Source organism: Anomaloglossus baeobatrachus, chromosome 2 (assembly GCF_048569485.1).
Source record: "Anomaloglossus baeobatrachus isolate aAnoBae1 chromosome 2, aAnoBae1.hap1, whole genome shotgun sequence".
In the NCBI taxonomy this organism is placed as follows: Eukaryota; Metazoa; Chordata; class Amphibia; order Anura; family Aromobatidae; genus Anomaloglossus; species Anomaloglossus baeobatrachus.
In genome coordinates this window covers 764,686,017-764,705,234 of record NC_134354.1, presented here as the reverse complement: position 1 = coordinate 764,705,234, position 19,218 = coordinate 764,686,017, and the positions used below count along the sequence as shown (strand labels likewise).

General features: G+C 52.5%; 1 protein-coding gene across 1 annotated transcript in view; it reads left to right on the top strand.

Moving 5' to 3' along the window:
• RSF1 (remodeling and spacing factor 1) overlaps positions 1-19,218 on the top strand; it is a 103,590-nt gene that overhangs the window by 40,668 nt on the left and 43,704 nt on the right. Inside the window, exons 4-9 of the mRNA XM_075337507.1 lie at positions 2,292-2,497; positions 3,124-3,260; positions 5,577-7,375; positions 14,541-14,741; positions 16,775-16,879; positions 17,255-17,334. Of these exons, the coding sequence (XP_075193622.1) occupies positions 2,292-2,497; positions 3,124-3,260; positions 5,577-7,375; positions 14,541-14,741; positions 16,775-16,879; positions 17,255-17,334 (2,528 nt within the window). The remainder of the gene's footprint in view (positions 1-2,291; positions 2,498-3,123; positions 3,261-5,576; positions 7,376-14,540; positions 14,742-16,774; positions 16,880-17,254; positions 17,335-19,218) is intronic.

The following is a 19,218-nucleotide window of genomic DNA, read 5'->3' as shown; positions in this document are numbered from 1 at the left end:
CAAGGCGGACTACGCAGTCGGCGAGCCTCCCAGGAAGTCCGCCGGATTCTGCTAGGGGTGGAAGACAGAGCATACACCATATCCGCAGTTCACATCCCGGGCGTAGAAAACTGGGAAGCAGACTTCCTCAGTCACCAGGGCGTGGACGCAGGAGAATGGTCTCTGCACCCGGACGGGTTTCACGAATCGGCACAACAGCAAGGTCCCGGTTTTCATGACGATCAAAGAGCTCTGGCGACAGGCATCTCACGGTCGGTCAACCGTGGGCACTACCAGACCGGCCAGACTTACTGTCCCAAGGGCCGTTTTTCCATCTGAATTCTACGGCCCTGAACCTACTGTGTGGCCATTGCGTCCTAGATCCTAGTGTCCTCAGGATTATCCCAAGGGGTCGTTGCCACCATGAGACAGGCTATGAAGCCCACGTCTGCTAAGATCTACCACGGAAGTGGAAGATTTTCTTTTACTGGTGCTCTGTACAAGGAGTGTCCCCCTGGCCATTGGCATTGCCTACTTTTCTTTCCTTCCTGCAATCTGGGTTGGAAAAGGGCTGGTCGCTCGGCTCCCTTAAAGGGCAAGTCTCGGCGCTATTGGTGTTTTTTCAGAAGCGTCTAGCACGACGTCCGCAGGTACGCACGTTCCTGCAGGGGGGTTTGTCATATCGTCCCCCCGTACGAGCGGCCGTTAGATCCATGGGATCTGAACAGGGTACTAGTTGCTCTCCAGAAGCCGCCTTTCGAGTCTCTGACGGATGTTTCACTCTCTCGACTATCACAGAAAGTGGCCTTTCTGGTGGCGATCACGTCTCTTCGGAGAGTGTCTGAGCTAGCAGCGCTGTCATCCAAGGCTCCCTTCCTGGTGGTCCACCAGGACAAGGTAGTGCTGCGCCCCATTCAGGAGTTTCTCCCTAAGGTAGTATCCTCGTTTCATATTAATCAGGATATCTCCTTACCTTCCTTTTGTCCTCATCCGGTTCACCGGTATGAAAAGGATTTACATTTGTTAGATCTGGTGAGAGCACTCAGAATCTACATTTCCCGCACGGCGCCCCTGCGCCGCTCTGATGCACTCTTTGTCCTTGTCGCTGGCCAGCGCAAGGGGTCGCAGGCTTCTAAAGCCACCCTGGCTCGATGGATCAAAGAACCAATTCTGGAAGCCTACCGTTCTGCGGGGCTTCCGGTTCCTTCAGGGCTGAAGGCCCATTCAACCAGAGCCGTGGGTGCGTCCTGGGCATTACGACACCAGGCTTCGGCTCAACAAGTGTGCCAGGCAGCTACCTGGTCGAGTTTGCACACTTTCACCAAACATTATCAGGTGCATACCTATGCTTCGGCGGACGCCAGCCTAGGTAGAAGAGTCCTGCAGGCGGCAGTGGCCTCCTCGTAGAGGAGGGCTGTCTTGCAGCTCTAACTTGAGGTATTTTGTTACCCACCCAGGGACTGCTTTTGGACGTCCCAATCGTCTGGGTCTCCCAATAGAGCGCCGAAGAAGAAGGGAATTTTGTTACTTACCGTAAATTCCTTTTCTTCTAGCTCTTATTGGGAGACCCAGCACCCGCCCTGTTGTCCTTCGGGATTTTTGGTGGTTTTTTCGGGTACACATGTTGTTCATGTTGAACGGTTTTCAGTTCTCCGATGTTACTCGGAGTGAATTTGTTTAAACCAGTTATTGGCTTTCCTCCTTCTTGCTTTAGCACTAAAACTGAGCAGCCCGTGATCCCACGGGGGGTGTATAGCCAGAAGGGGAGGGGCCTTACACTTTTTAGTGTAATGCTTTGTGTGGCCTCCGGAGGCAGTAGCTATACACCCAATCGTCTGGGTCTCCCAATAAGAGCTAGAAGAAAAGGAATTTACGATAAGTAACAAAATTCCCTTCTTTTGGCTAGTTCGTAAAAATAAAAGCAAGTGAATGGGAACCTTGATGGTTTTGTGTTATTACAGATGTGTATTAGTAGGATCACACGGGACAGGAAAGGCTCTTATGACCATTATCAAAGGAGGATGTGATGTAAGATTACATGTTGCAGAAATCTGCGTACGCTGAGGGTTGTAGTCTTGCAGCCGGTGCAGAGCCGGACTGCATTAGGACAACATTCAGATGTGCGGTGACTGCGTCCTGGGGGGGCGCTGTAGTCGCAGAACTCTGTCCAGGGGCGATTATGAGATTATGCCGGGGAGCAGATTTGGATGCCCAGAATATTGTGTTCTCTTATTATGAGCCTATTTCTATGTCCTCCTGATCATCTGTGGCCACACAGGGCGACGCTGCACTTACACGCTCTCTCGTTTCAGCACTTATGCGAGTGTCAGTTTGACGACAATCTGAAGTTTAAGAATGCCATCAATGAAGAGGACTCCGACGCCATGCGTGTCCAGCCCATAGGACGAGACAAGGACGGCCTGATGTACTGGTACCAACTGGATCAGGACCATAACATCCGTGTGTACATCGAGGAGCAGGATGACCAGGACGGCTCCTCATGGAAGTGCATAGTCAGGTCAGTGCAATGTGCTCTGCTGGGGTGAATAAGGGAAGGAAACTGGAGCAATAAATCTATTATTGCCTCTCCATAAGCAAGGTTCAAACATTCCCTGCTTATTCAGTGTCTACACAGCTTCCTCTGGTGTTTTTCATTTCAACAGAATAGTGAGTGCAGCTCTGGAGTATAATACAGGATGTAACTCAGGATCAGTAATGTCTGTACACAGTGACTGCACCAGCAGAATAGTGAGTGCAGCTCTGGAGTATAATACATGATGTAACTCAGGATCAGTACAGGATCAGTAATGTAATGTATGTACACAGTGACTGCACCAGCAGAATAGTGAGTGCAGCTCTGGAGTATAATACAGGATGTAACTCAGGATCAGTACAGGATCAGTAATGTCTGTACACAGTGACTGCACCAGCAGAATAGTGAGTGCAGCTCTGGAGTATAATACAGGATGTAATTCCAGATCAGTACAGGATCAGTAATGTATGTACACAGTGCATTAGTTATAGTCTCATGCGCCTGATCTTTTGTTGTGTATGGAGACCGTACCTTGTACTTTAGAACATTGACCCCCAAATATCAGACTCTGATAGTGCACTTTCATCTTTTCTGTTTCCCTTCTCATTTAGGTCCAGGAACGATTTGGCAGAGATTGTGGAACTTCTGAAAGCACAAATAGACCCTGCGTTACTGAAGAAACCCGAGCCAGAGGAAAATTCATCTCAAAATCCTAATCCAGATGCTGATAAGACAGAGGAGGCTGGGGGTATGTAGTGTCATCACTCGGGGTTCTGTAATCATTGCGTCACGTATTGGGGAGAAATACTCAGTAATGAGATCACACATTGGACGGTGAACCAGCTGAAGTTTTATCACTTCCAGACCAAGATTTGCTGCAAGAAATCTATGGAAGCCTCTTGGTGCTTGTGAGCTGCAGCGTCTCCTGTGTCCTCACGACAACACTTCTGGTTCTCAGCCTCCTCATAGAGACAGAACGCCTTGTTCGTTTTCCCCATCCTATCACCATATTAGTGTTTTGTGAATATTGAGCTGCTGGCTGCCTCGATTATAAATACACTATTCTATAGGAGCTGTCCATTTTGGACCATTCCTTCTTATTGGTCACAGCGTGCCCGCTAATGGGCGCTGGGGAAACCCATCTGCCAGGGTTCAGTTCTTTATAGCGCCTCTACAGGTGAAATGAAGAATTACACCCTTCCAAATGAAATCACTGCTGAAGGCCCCCGTAACTGCCTCTGGCTGAGATTGACATAAGAGCCACTATTTTGCTTTATAATGTAATACTATAGTGTTGCAGCATAAGAGATCGGATGATCGCAAGTTCAGGCTTCCTAAGGGACTAAAACATAGAGGATAGGTCATCATCAGTGTCTGATCGGCTGAGGTCTGGCACCTGGCACCCCCTCTCCGATCAGCTGTTCTCTGTCCCGGCGGCGGCAGCTGGAAATGATCAGTTCCGGAGCTGCTCCGTCTTCTCATAGTGGCCGCGGCTGGGTACTGCACTCCTATTGATTAGAATGGGAGGCGGATGTGCAGTACCTGACTGCGGCCGCTACCAGGAGATGGAGCTGAGCAATTCCGGCTGCCAGGACCGAGAACAGCTAATCGGAGGGGGTGCGGAGTGTCGGACCCCGGCCGATCAGACATTGATGACCTAGCCTAAGGATAGGTCATCAGTGTAAAAGAAGTGGACAACCCCTTTAATATGCCAGCTCAATGCATAAAAGACAAGGCACAGCACTGCTTTATGGGTGCATTGTTGGGTCATTTATCACACAACAAAGATGAGCAAAACAAAATAAGCGAGGGGTTCCCTAAATTTTGCAGGACTTGGTTGTTTTTTTTCCCCATTTTTTTTCTCGCTAAATTATATGATAAAACTAGCTGTAGTACCTGGCGTTGCCCGGGATAGTAACAGTCTCTGTCTGTCTCTTTCCTTGTCTGTCTGTGTCTATGTCTCTGTCTGGCTGTTTCTATCTCTGTCTGTATTTGTATCAGTCTGTCTGTCCCTGTCTGTCTCTGTGTGTGTCTGTATTTGTCTCTTTCCCCGGGCTGTCTCTTTCTTTCCCCGGGCTGTCTTTCTTTCCCCGGGCTGTCTTTCTTTCCCCGGGCTGTCTTTCTTTCCCCGGGCTGTCTCTTTCTTTCCCCGGGCTGTCTCTTTCTTTCCCCGGGCTGTCTCTTTCTTTCCCCGGGCTGTCTTTCTTTCCCCGGGCTGTCTCTTTCTTTCCCCGGGCTGTCTCTCTCTTTCCCCAGGCTGTCTCTCTCTTTCCCCGGGCTGTCTCTCTCTTTCCCCGGGCTGTCTCTCTCTTTCCCCGGGCTGTCTCTCTCTTTCCCCGGGCTGTCTCTCTCTTTCCCCGGGCTGTCTCTCTCTTTCCCCGGGCTGTCTCTCTCTTTCCCCGGGCTGTCTCTCTCTTTCCCCGGGCTCTCTCTCTCTTTCCCCGGGCTCTCTCTCTCTTTCCCCGGGCTCTCTCTCTCTTTCCCCGGGCTGTCTCTCTCTTTCCCCGGGCTGTCTCTCTCTTTCCCCGGGCTGTCTCTCTCTTTCCCCGGGCTGTCTCTCTCTTTCCCTCTTTATCCGTCTCTCCACCGACATCTAATTCCCTCACACATAAGCTTCGTATACTAACAGTTTATTTTGTTCCTATAGCAGCCACTGACAGTTGCTAGTAATAGTCTGTAGCTCCCACCTCTATTCAGTTTAATGGCGGCAGGATTTTGGAGAGTAACTGTAAAGCGCGGGGTTACATTTTCCCATCAAAACATAGTCTATGACGTTCCCTGGGTCACATGGAGTGTCTGTGAAAAATTTTGTGATTTATAAATGCAACGGTGCAGATTCCTTTAGCGGACACACACACACATGCACTCAGCTTTATATATTAGATGAATGGTGAAAATGGTTAGGGCTCCTGGAACTAGAGACGGGAAAAAAATGGAAACGCGAATACTAAAAATTCCTGGATTAAGGGGTTAAAGCAGGGGTTTAGATGGTGGACTCTGTACTTTCCCTGGTAAGGCGTTGAAAAACCATTCAAATCCACAACTTTTTTTTTCTGGCTTTTAGATAAATCTGCAGAGGATGTTGAATTGAAAGAGGAGACGCCGGATGTGGGGGATAAGAAAGCGAGTGAACCTCCGCCCGAAAACGGCAGCAGCCTCAAAACCGTAGGCGAAACGCCTCTGAAAACGAGCAGCGAAATAAAGGCCGAACCTTCCTCAGATACCGAGGAAGGGAAACCAACCGCCAAAGAGAAGGACTCCTTCAAGGAGAACATAAAACCCATAAAAGTCGAGAGCAACGCGGAAAAAACGGAACCGAAAGACTTAAAGGAATCCAAAGGGAGCTCCGCAAAGACCCCATCGCCCCAAGACTTGGAGCGTGCTGAGGTTTCCGTCATTGTCAAACGTGCTGAGGAACCCGTGGAAAAGCCTGTGGAGGATACAGAGAAAATAAAGAACGACCAGCAGGCAAAGATACCATTGAAGAAACGGGAACTGAAACTTACCGACGATTTCGACAGCCCGGTTAAAGCGGCGATCTGCAAGTCAAAAACCCCAACGAAAGAGCTGCTTCAGAAAGAGGAGGGGAAGTCTGAAGAGGACTGTACGAAAGCTGCTGCTGATGGGAAGCAATTGGTCAACGGAGAGGTGAACAGTGATAAAGTGCACAAAAAGAGCGACCAGGCGGAGGAAGTCGCCGCTGCTCCCAGAGAATCCGTCATCGAGTGCACCAAGGACGAAAACGGTATTGCAAAAGAGAAGCGGAACTCAAGCGTCATCAAAAGTTTACAAGAAGTTAAGGAGAACGGCAAAACGAAAAGGGTAGATGAACTGGATAAAGGAGTGATGGACCTCAGCAATGACCGGACTACACCCCCTGTGCAAGAATCCTCTCTGAAGGTGACCTCGGTGATAGAATCGACTGACGCGGACTCGAGCAAATGTACCGCTGTATCGAAAGTCGATGATAAGAAAGTGGGTGCTGAGAAAGAAAAGACGTCCCAGAAGGAGGAAGAGTCCAAGAAGGAGGAAGAGGCCAAGCAGGACGAAAAGACCGTCAAGGAGTCTGATGAGCCAGCCAAAGAAGTCCCACCGTGTGAGGAAGCGTCACAGACGGCAGAGAAAGGTGTGACGGATAAAAAGCTCGGAGACGACGAAGGCAGTGTAGTGTCCGAATCAAAGGCGAAAGATGGAAAAAGTAAAGCCACAAAAGTCAAATTGTCAGAAGCCAAAAAATCTTCCACCAGGAATGCTGCAGCTAAAAAGGAGAAGCCCATCAAAGAGCCAGATAAACCGGACGGTGACGTTAAGGAGCAGTCAGCGTCTACTGAGAAAGCCGAAACGGATCAGAAGGAGCCGCCGGTACAGGAGAAGAAAACATTCTCATTGAGGAGCAAGAGTAGGATGATCGAGAGCAAGGCTCCGGAGTCCAAAGACAAACCTGAGGAGAAGGCCGAGGAAGCTGTAGAACAGGAGAAAACTTCAGGGAAGCCCTCGCTGACCTCCAGAAATAAGAATAAGCTAAAGGCGGCTGCAGAAGAGGAGCACAGCGGCTCAGAGGGTAAGGAGATGACGTCAGAAAGGCAGAAGGATGGCATAAAACTGACCATCCGGATCTCTAACAAAAAAAGGAGGCCGGAGCTGCCCGTGGAAGATGTGGAGGATGTCGAAGAAGAGGAGAACATTGGTCGGAGGCTAAGGAGGTCTCCTCGGATATCCCGACCGTCGTCCAAGGTGTCGGAAGTTAAACCCCGCAAACCTGAGAAGAAACAGAGCGATGAGGAAGAATTGCCCGCTCCTGTGAAACCAGACAGGGAGGAAGATAAGACCTCTGAGAAGGATGCAAGTCAGAAAACAAAGAAGGTGAGGGATATAGTCACTTTAGCCACTGGTTTTTAACCCAATACAGAAGCCTTTTTTTTTATAAAATTTTCTGTATACAGCTCCTATACAGACTTGTGTCTTGAACCCTAATCCTGCAATCTTTTTTTCAATGGTAGAAAGAAGTAGCACAATTCTGCGGGATCAGACTACACCTACACTGACTACTACTGTAGTCTGTTACCATGGAAACAGAAAAGTCTGTATAGGAACTTTATACACAGTCTTATTAGATTGCAATCAAGTTTAACAAAGTTACCGTATTTTTCGGATTATAAGACGCCCTTTTCCTCGCAAGAATTTGGGAGGAAAATGAGGGGTGCATCTTAAAATCCGAATATAGCTTTACCTGGGGGGCCTGCCTGTGCGGCGATCAAGTGCGTTCGGGCGGCCGGGTGCCTGTGTGCTGACGGCAGCCAGGGAACCTGTGCCTGTGTGCGGACTGGCGGCAGCCGGGGGTGCCTGTGTGCGGACTGGCGGCAGCCGGGGGTGCCTGTGTGCGGACTGGCGGCAGCCGGGGGTGCCTGTGTGCGGACTGGCGGCAGCCGGGGGTGCCTGTGTGCGGACTGGCGGCAGCCGGGGGTGCCTGTGTGCGGACTGGCGGCAGCCGGGGGTGCCTGTGTGCGGACTGGCGGCAGCCGGGGGTGCCTGTGTGCGGACTGGCGGCAGCCGGGTGGCCTGCTGGCTACCACTTTGTGCATGCAGGCGGATGTGCGGCAGGTTTCCCTGTGTGTCCGCGGTCCCAGTTTCAAATGATGGTGCCGGGAGTCATCACGCATGCGCCGCTCCCAGCGCCATCATTTGAACCGGGACCGTGGACACTGGGACACTCACCACACCCGCCTGCTGCCCCACTTACCCGCCGCTGCTGCTGCCACTACTGACCCTCCGCCACGGACGCCGCTGTGCCTGCTAGCACAACCTCTGCCTCCTGTGACCCTGCTTCACCACCACTGCTGCCCCCCTCCGGTAAGACAACACCAGAGTATAAGACGGACCCCATTTTTATTTTTTTTTTACCTTTTTTTTTTTTTTTTTAATCTCTAAATTTGGGGTGCGTCTTATAAAGCGAAAAATACGGTACTTCAATCTGTTAGGATTGATTCTCTGAAGCAAGAAAAAAATGTTTGCGAAAGAAATGACGACAGGCCTAAAGCTAATGTGGTGCACCTGCCTATGCCAACACTGCCCGTCTGGGTGACCGCAAGAACGAGGTCCACATTAACGTTTACACCTAAGCGTGCTCAATTAGATTCAGGTTTGTGTGAATATTGATGTGGATGCTGTTTATGGAGACACTATGACAAAGCTGATGGGTCAGAACACAGGACCGGTATGGTTGTCATATGGACCTAGACCTGCAGATTTAAGCAATGCTAAAATATCTATTAATGCGCAGGCCATATGTAACTGTCTTGTATCAAGGCACGGTGTTATACATCTTTCTTTGTCGCTCCATTGGGAGACCCAGACAATTGGGTGTATAGCTTCTGCCTCCGGAGGCCACACAAAGTATTACACTTTAAAAAGTGTAACCCCTCCCCTCTGCCTATACACCCTCCCGTGTATCACGGGCTCCTCAGTTTTTATGCTTTGTGTTGAAGGAGGCACACATTCACTCAAGCTCCACATTTTAGTCAGCAGCAGCTGCTGATTATATCGGATGGAAGAAAAGAGGGCCCCCGGCATGCTCCCTTCTCACCCCACTAAGTCGGCGGTGCTGTTAAGGTTGAGGTATCCATTGCGGGTACAAAGGCTGGAGCCACATGCCGTTTTCCTTCCCCATCCCTTAGAGGCTCTGGGAGAAGTGGGATCCTAACCGGTCATCCATTCACTGGGACCGGGCTCCCTCCGCAGCCCCTGTGGGATTCTGACGGACAGGAGACTGAGTATCATCAGGGACAGGCCCTGCATCATAAAGGTACTCTGTGTCCCCTTAGGGACGGTGCATGGAGCACTTGGTCTCAGACGCTGCAGCGGCTGCTGTTTTTGTGTCACGATCGGGACTACCGCGCCGACCGCGCCTGCTTGCCGGCCGCGGTATTAAATTAAGTCCCCGGCTTTTGCGGCCTAGTGCATTAAACTCCCGCCCCCGGGCCTGCCAGTCAGGGGTAAGGGCGGGATGGTCGGTCTGACGCCGACTGTGAGGGCTGGAGCATACTTTAGTGTCCTCCTCCCCCCTCACTCATCACTCTGGGGCACCAGATTCCCGCACTTTATTGATCACGCCCACGGCTCCCTCCTCCCCTTAGAACGCCGGCAGCCATGTTTTAATCACATTCTGCCGGTGGAGGACTTCTGGCTGCAGATCTGGGAGACCCAAGGCAGGGGTTTTGGTGGACACACACCGCTCTGGGCGGTCGGTAAGCCACACCGGTCACACGGTGCTGGTTCCCCTAGGGTGCCGAACTGTATATATATATATATATATTATATTTGTATACATTTTCTAGGTTCGGCCGCAGTGTTTAGCCTTTGGCTATATACCCTCAGTGATTACTCTCCTAGGAGAGAACAGCATGTCGGTCACAAGGAGCAAGGGTGCCAAGACACAGGGTTATTTTGCAACCTGTACCTCTTGTGCGGCTATGCTACCTGCAGGTTCCACCTACCCTCACTGTGAGCAATGCTCGGGCCCTGTGGCACTCGCTCAGCCGGAGCCTCGGGCACTGGTGGGACCCTCGGCCCAGGCAGAACCGCCGGCCTCCCCTGTACAGGCGGCAGGGACAGAGTTTGCAGTTTTAGCTGAGAAACTCTCTGAGTCACTTTCACAATCCATGGCTCAGTCTATGGACAAATGGTCTGCTAAGATACTAGAAGCCTTACAGTCCAGACCGGCCCTTACACAGGCCCCGGGCACTGCGGGGACATCGTCCCCAGGCCCCTCTCGGTCTGCGCCACAGCATGCTCCTGGGGTGGGCCCTAGATATCACGTGGAGGACTCCGGCACGGACCGCAGTCCCAGACCGGCTAAGCAGGCTCGCTGGGAATCTTCCCCGACTTCATCACGCTGTTCGGGGTCTCAGCTTGAGGACTCTCTGGAGGATGAGGCAGAGGTCGCAGCCCAGGGCTCTGACCCTGACGTTGCTCTCAATCTTGATACACCTGAAGGGGACGCCATAGTAAATGACCTTATAGCGTCCATCAACCAGGTGCTAGATCTATCTCCCCCGCCTCTACCTGTGGAGGAGTCGGCTTCACAGCAGGAGAAACACCAGTTTAGGTTTCCCAAACGTACACGGAGTGCTTTTTTCGATCACTCTAACTTCAGAGATGCTGTCCAGAAGCACAGAGCTTTTCCGGACAAGCGCTTTTCTAAGCGCCTTATTGACACACGTTACCCCTTCCCCTCTGACGTAGTCAAGGGTTGGGCTCAATGTCCCAAGGTGGATCCTCCAGTCTCTAGACTGGCGGCTAGATCCGTAGTAGCAGTGGCTTACGGTTCATCGCTCAAGGATGCCACTGACAGGCAGATAGAGCTCCTAATGAAATCCATCTTTGAAGCCACAGGCGCGTCTTTCGCCCCGGCCTTTGCAGCCGTGTGGGCACTCCAAGCTATCTCAGCTTGTCTGTCTGAGATTAATGCGGTCACACGTACCTCTGCTCCGCAAGTAGCGTCTTTGACTTCTCAGGCGTCGGCTTTTTCGTCCTACGCCATGAACGCCGTCCTGGACTCTGCTAGCCGTACAGCGGTAGCATCCGCCAATTCGGTGGCAGTCCGCAGGGCCATGTGGCTGCGCGAATGGAAGGAAGACTCTGCTTCCAAGAAGTTCTTGACCGGCTTGCCTTTTTCTGGCGACCGGTTGTTTGGCGAGCAATTGGATGAAATTATTAAGCAATCTAAGGGAAAGGACTCGTCCTTACCCCAATCCAAGCCAAAAAGACCTCAGCAACGGAAAATTCAGGCGAGGTTTCGGTCCTTTCGGCCCTCAGCCAGATCCCAATCATCCTCGTCCAACAGGCCACAGAAGAGCCAGAGGAACTCTTCTGCATGGCGGTCTAAGTCACGTCCTCCAAAGACCGCCGGAGGCACCGTCTCCAAGGCGGCCTCCTCATGACTTTCGGCCTCCACAAACCGCATCCTCGGTCGGTGGCAGGCTCTCCCGCTTTGGCGACGCCTGGTGGCCACATGTCCAAGACCGATGGGTGAGAGACATTCTGTCTCACGGTTACAGGATAGAGTTCTGCTCTCGTCCTCCGACTCGTTTCTTCAGAACATCTCCGCCCCCCGAGCGAGCCGATGCACTTGCTCAGGCGGTGGACACTCTGAAGACAGAAGGAGTTGTGATCCCCGTTCCCCTTCAGGAACGGGGTCGCGGTTTTTACTCCAACCTGTTCGTGGTGCCAAAAAAGGACGGATCATTCCGTCCCGTTTTGGACCTCAAATTGCTCAACAGACATGTGAAAACCAGACGGTTTCGCATGGAATCCCTCCGCTCTGTCATCGCCTCGATGTCACAAGTCGACTTCCTAGCATCAATCGACATCAGGGATGCCTATCTCCATGTGCCGATCGCACCAGAGCATCAACGCTTCCTGCGTTTCGCCATTGGGGACGAACACCTTCAGTTTGTGGCACTGCCTTTCGGCCTGGCGACAGCCCCGCGGGTCTTCACCAAGGTCATGGCATCCGTTGTGGCAGTCCTGCACTCTCAGGGCCACTCGGTGATCCCTTACTTAGACGATCTCCTGGTCAAGGCACCCTCCCGGGTGGCATGTCAACACAGCCTGGCCGTTGCTCTGGAGACTCTCCAGAGGTTCGGGTGGATCATCAATTTCCCAAAGTCAAAATTGACTCCGGCCCAATCACTGACTTACCTCGGGATTGAGTTTCATACTCTCTCAGCGATAGTCAAGCTTCCGCTGGACAAACAGCGTTCGCTGCAAGCTGGGGTGCACTCTCTCCTTCGGGCCAAGTCACACCCCTTGAGGCGCCTCATGCACTTCCTGGGGAAGATGGTGGCAGCGATGGAGGCAGTCCCCTTTGCGCAGTTTCATCTGCGTCCACTCCAATGGGACATTCTCCGCAAATGGGACAGGAGGTCGACGTCCCTAGACAGGAACGTCTCCCTTTCTCTGGCAGCCAAAACCTCTCTTCAGTGGTGGCTTCTTCCCACTTCTCTGTCGAAGGAAAAATCCTTCCTGCCCCCATCCTGGGCTGTGGTCACGACGGACGCGAGTCTGTCAGGGTGGGGAGCGGTTTTTCTCCACCACAGGGCTCAGGGAACCTGGACTCCGACAGAGTCCTCCCTTCAGATCAATGTTCTGGAGATAAGGGCAGTGTACCTAGCCCTAAAGGCGTTCCATCGGTGGCTGGAGGGCAGGCAGATCCGCATACAGTCGGACAACGCCACGGCGGTCGCGTACATCAACCACCAGGGCGGCACGCGCAGCCGCCAAGCCTTCGAAGAAGTTCGGCGGATTCTGCTGTGGGCGGAGGCAACAGCCTCCACCATCTCCGCAGTTCACATCCCGGGCGTAGAAAACTGGGAAGCAGACTTTCTCAGTCGCCAGGGCATGGACGCAGGGGAATGGTCTCTTCAAGGGCCATTTTTCCATCTGAATTCTACGGCCCTCAACCTGACTGTGTGGCCATTGAGTCCTGGCTACTAGCGTCCTCAGGCTTATCTCAAGATGTCATTGCCACTATGAGACAGGCCAGGAAACCAACGTCCGCCAAGATCTATCATAGGACTTGGAGGATCTTCTTATCTTGGTGCTCTGATCAGGGTTTTACCCCCTGGCCGTTTGCCTTACCCACTTTTCTGTCTTTCCTTCAATCCGGAATGGACAAGGGGTTGTCTCTCGGCTCTCTCAAGGGACAAGTATCGGCGCTATCCGTATTTTTTCAAAAGCGTCTAGCCAGGCTTCCGCAAGTCCGCACGTTCCTGCAGGGAGTTTGCCACATAGTCCCACCTTACAAGAGGCCGCTGGAACCATGGGATCTTAACAGAGTGCTAAAGGCTCTTCAGAAACCACCTTTCGAGCCATTGCGGGATGTCTCCCTTTCACGTCTTTCACAGAAGGTGGTCTTTCTAGTGGCAGTCACATCGCTCCGTAGAGTGTCGGAGTTGGCAGCGCTGTCATGCAAAGCCCCCTTCCTGGTTTTTCACCAGGATAAGGTGGTTCTGCGTCCGGTCCCGGAATTTCTCCCTAAGGTGGTATCCCCTTTTCATCTCAATCAGGATATCTCCTTACCTTCTTTTTGTCCTCATCCAGTTCACCAATGTGAAAAGGAGTTGCATTTGTTAGATTTAGTGAGAGCACTCCGGCTCTACATTTCTCGCACGGCGCCCCTGCGCCGTTCTGATGCGCTCTTTGTCCTTGTCGCTGGCCAGCGTAAGGGGTCGCAGGCTTCCAAGTCAACCTTGGCTCGGTGGATCAAGGAACCGATTCTTGAAGCCTACCGTTCTTCTGGGCTTCCGATTCCTGCAGGGCTGAAAGCCCATTCTACCAGAGCCGTGGGTGCATCCTGGGCATTGCGGCACCAGGCTTCGGCTCAGCAGGTGTGTCAGGCGGCTACCTGGTCGAGTCTGCACACTTTCACGAAACACTATCAGGTGCATACCTATGCTTCGGCAGATGCCAGCCTAGGTAGGCGAGTCCTTCAGGCGGCGGTTGCCCACCTGTAAGAGGGAGCCGTTGTCGGCTCTTTTTATTGGGGTATTCTTTTACCCACCCAGGGACTGCTTTCGGGACAAAGAAGAAGGGAATTTTGTTTACTTACCGTAAATTCCTTTTCTTCTAGCTCCTATTGGGAGACCCAGCACCTGCCCCTGTTCCCTTCGGGCTGTTGTTCTTTGTGTACACATGTTGTTCATGTTGAATTGTTCGTTTGGTTCATGGTTTCAGTTCTCCGAACATCCTTCGGATTGAATTTACCTTACACCAATTTATAAGTTTCCTCCTTCCTGCTTTTGCACCAAAACTGAGGAGCCCGTGATGCACGGGAGGGTGTATAGGCAGAGGGGAGGGGTTACACTTTTTTAAGTGTAATACTTTGTGTGGCCTCCGGAGGCAGAAGCTATACACCCAATTGTCTGGGTCTCCCAATAGGAGCTAGAAGAAAAGGAATTTACGGTAAGTAAACAAAATTCCCTTCTTTATGAAGTCGAAAGCTTTACACCCTAGAACTATTTCTTCACAGAAATCCAGACCAAGGCGAAGGACACGCTGGACCCTCACCCGATCCCGGCGCAAACGTAAATCCTCCAGCGAGGAGGAAACGGAGGAGTCTGATAGCGAGGAGGATTCAGAGGAGGGTTCAGAAAACGAGAAGGAGGAGGGCGTCCCGGGGGAAGACGATGAACCGTGTAAGAAATGTGGCCTTCCCAACCACCCCGAGCTGGTGAGTGTCGGTCCCTCCAGACATGATGGGGGTGACGGTGGGAAATGGGTATCGTTAAGACTTTCAGCCACTTTTGGTCTGAGTCTGTTTTGACCATCAGCGCGGTATCTGTTTTTCTCTTGGGCAACAAAAAAAAAATCCCAAAATTCTCCTGCTTAGAAAACAAACGGACCGCTCTGAGTACATGAGTACACACAGGTTTTTCATGGATCCTCTTAATTTACACCGGGAGGGGGGGGGGGGGAGGGGGAGATTTCCCTTTTTTTTTTTGGAGGGGGGGGGTATATGTTCTATACGTTAAAAACAGGCATCTGAACGAGGCCTTAATGTGTGAAAGAAATTAAAACCTTAAAGATGTCGCGCTCCGTACACCACGGCTATCAGAAATCAATTACTGCGGTACGTTCTGCAGCCATGTATTTTTTTTTATTTATTTTTTTTTTACGCAAATACTCTGTTCAAAAAAGCATAGGTTTTCCATCACTCGGATCGGTGGTGGTCTGACATAATTGGTCCGGCCACAGCCGCCTCCGTGGGCAGGAAGTAGTGTCCAGAGTTGGACCCCACAGCTGCCTCCGTGGGCAGGAAGTAGTATCCAGAGTTGGACCCCACAGCTGCCTCAGTGGGCAGGAAGTAATATCCAGAGTTGGACCCCACAGCCACCTCCGTGGGCAGGAAGTAGTATCCAGAGTTGGACCCCACAGCTGCCTCCGTGGGCAGGAAGTAGTATCCAGAGTTGGACCCCACAGCCGCCTCCGTGGGCAGGAAGTAGTATCCAGAGTTGGACCCCACAGCCGCCTCCGTGGGCAGGAAGTAGTATCCAGAGTTGGACCCCACAGCCGCCTCCGTGGGCAGGAAGTAGTATCCAGAGTTGGACCCCACAGCCGCCTCCGTGGGCAGGAAGTAGTATCCAGAGTTGGACCCCACAGCCGCCTCCGTGGGCAGGAAGTAGTATCCAGAGTTGGACCCCACAGCCGCCTCCGTGGGCAGGAAGTAGTATCCAGAGTTGGACCCCACAGCCGCCTCCGTGGGCAGGAAGTAGTATCCAGAGTTGGACCCCACAGCTGCCTCCGTGGGCAGGAAGTAGTATCCAGAGTTGGACCCCACAGCCGCCTCCGTGGGCAGGAAGTAGTATCCAGAGTTGGACCCCACAGCTGCCTCCGTGGGCAGGAAGTAGTATCCAGAGTTGGACCCCACAGCCGCCTCCGTGGGCAGGACGTAGTATCCAGAGTTGGACCCCACAGCCGCCTCCGTGGGCAGGAAGTAGTATCCAGAGTTGGACCCCACAGCCGCCTCCGTGGGCAGGAAGTAGTATCCAGAGTTGGACCCCACAGCTGCCTCCGTGGGCAGGAAGTAGTATCCAGAGTTGGACCCCACAGCCGCCTCCGTGGGCAGGAAGTAGTATCCAGAGTTGTACCCCACAGCCGCCTCCGTGGGCAGGAAGTAGTATCCAGAGTTGGACCCCACAGCCGCCTCCGTGGGCAGGAAGTAGTATCCAGAGTTGGACCCCACAGCCGCCTCCGTGGGCAGGAAGTAGTATCCAGAGTTGGACCCCACAGCTGCCTCCGTGGGCAGGAAGTAGTATCCAGAGTTGGACCCCACAGCCGCCTCCGTGGGCAGGAAGTAGTATCCAGAGTTGGACCCCACAGCCGCCTCCATGGGCAGGAAGTAGTATCCAGAGTTGGACCCCACAGCCGCCTCCGTGGGCAGGAAGTAGTATCCAGAGTTGGACCCCACAGCTGCTTTCGGGTGACATCCCCTTCTATCGGAGTTGCTGTACACGGCATGGAGTTTTCCCGTCCCCGTACAGTACATATTGGTGCAGGAGCTGCAATCCGCTAATCGGGGGATGTCGGACCTTCACCGTTGTGATATCTGGTGCTTAATCCTAGGATGGGTGATCAGTCCATAACAGCGCCTTTAAAAATCTGCGTTTTTGTTGCCCCATGTCTTCGGCATACATTAGGTTGGGGGGGTGTACACTCAGTACGTGATTAGTCGCTCCACAAGTAATATATTTTCCTCTTCTCCAGATTCTGCTGTGTGACTCCTGTGACAGCGGATATCATACAGCCTGTCTGCGGCCGCCTTTGATGATCATCCCTGATGGAGAATGGTTCTGCCCACCGTGCCAACATGTATGAAGTAGACTCTGCTTATCATATCTGTAATGTAAAGCTAGGAGAGTAGTACTGTATATTGACTATAAAGACGACATGCACAGAATGCACACACAATGTCCACCATGTCCTTTTACATCACACTACTGTTATAATGTATCTCTAGGGGGTCAGATCAGTATCGTCAGTGACCCCCCCCCCCCCCCACTAGTTCTGGATGTAGCCAACTAGAATTGACAGATTTATAGCTGCGTTTTAGGAACTGACCCCTATAAAGGCGGAAGCTTCACCCTAAAATCAGACTAACGGAGCATCTCCTCGATCTGCTGTACAGGATACTGACTCCCTGCAGCGCGCACTAATCTATATACATGTCCCCTCTTTTTGGAACAGAAATTACTGTGTGAGAAGCTGGAGGAGCAATTACAGAATCTCGATGTTGTGCTAAAGAAGAAGGAGCGAGCAGAGAGAAGGTAGAGTGCTCCCATCCATTACTCCCGGGTGCTTACTACGAACGAGCTCTACCGGGTGCTCACTACTCCTAACAAGCACTACCGGGTGCTCACTACTCCTAATGAGCACTACCGGGTGCTTACTACGAACGAGCTCTACCGGGTGCTGACTACTCCTAACGAGCACTACCGGGTGCTGACTACTCCTAACGAGCACTACCGGGTGCTGACTACTCCTAACGAGCACTACCGGGTGCTGACTACTCCTAACGAGCACTACCGGGTGCTGACTACTCCTAACGAGCACTACCGGGTGCTGACTACTCCTAACGAGCACTACCGGGTGCTGACTACTCCTAACGAGCACTACCGGGTGCTGACTACTCCTAACGAGCACTACCGGGTGCTGACTACTCCTAACGAGCACTACCGGGTGCTGACTACTCCTAACGAGCACTACCGGGTGCTGACTACTCCTAACGAGCACTACCGGGTGCTGACTACTCCTAACGAGCACTACCGGGTGCTGACTACTCCTAACGAGCAGCACCGGGTGCTGACTACTCCTAACGAGCAGCACCGGGTGCTGACTACTCCTAACGAGCAGCACCGGGTGCTGACTACTCCTAACGAGCAGCACCGGGTGCTGACTACTCCTAACGAGCAGCACCGGGTGCTGACTACTCCTAACGAGCAGCACCGGGTGCTGACTACTCCTAACGAGCAGCACCGGGTGCTGACTACTCCTAACGAGCAGCACCGGGTGCTGACTACTCCTAACGAGCAGCACCGGGTGCTGACTACTCCTAACGAGCAGCACCGGGTGCTGACTACTCCTAACGAGCAGCACCGGGTGCTGACTACTCCTAACGAGCAGCACCGGGTGCTGACTACTCCTAACGAGCAGCACCGGGTGCTGACTACTCCTAACGAGCAGCACCGGGTGCTGACTACTCCTAACGAGCAGCACCGGGTGCTGACTACTCCTAACGAGCAGCACCGGGTGCTGACTACTCCTAACGAGCAGCACCGGGTGCTGACTACTCCTAACGAGCAGCACCGGGTGCTGACTACTCCTAACGAGCAGCACCGGGTGCTGACTACTCCTAACGAGCAGCACCGGGTGCTGACTACTCCTAACGAGCAGCACCGGGTGCTGACTACTCCTAACGAGCAGCACCGGGTGCTGACTACTCCTAACGAGCAGCACCGGGTGCTGACTACTCCTAACGAGCAGCACCGGGTGCTGACTACTCCTAACGAGCAGCACCGGGTGCTGACTACTCCTAACGAGCAGCACCGGGTGCTGACTACTCCTAACGAGCAGCACCGGGTGCTGACTACTCCTAACGAGCAGCACCGGGTGCTGACTACTCCTAACGAGCAGCACCGGGTGCTGACTACTCCTAACGAGCAGCACCGGGTGCTGACTACTCCTAACGAGCAGCTGGACACTCGGATGGGCACAACTCGTGTACTGAGTGTAATGGAAGTCAATGGGGAACTCGAGTGTTTTACCTTTCCAGAAGAATGCTCAAGTTCTCCATTGACTTCCATTATACTCTCTACACGAGTCTCGCCCGTCCGAGCACCAACTGCTCATTACGAGTACCGAGCGCTAGAGCATGGCAGTGCCCGCTTAGCAATACTACAGAGTTGTTTTGTTTTTTTTTCTTTAGATTACCAATGATGTCCTGTATTAGTAGGCAGATGGAGAGGTCAGAGGGTGCAGGGAAGTCTTATGTGAGTGCAGCTCTGGGGTCTCACACAGGCTCAATATAAGTAATGTACAGTGGGTACGGAAAGTGTTCAGACCCCTTTTACATTTTTCACTCTTTGATCCATTGCAGACATCTTTTTTCTCATTAAAGGGAACCGGTCACCACTTTTTTGGCCTATAAGCTG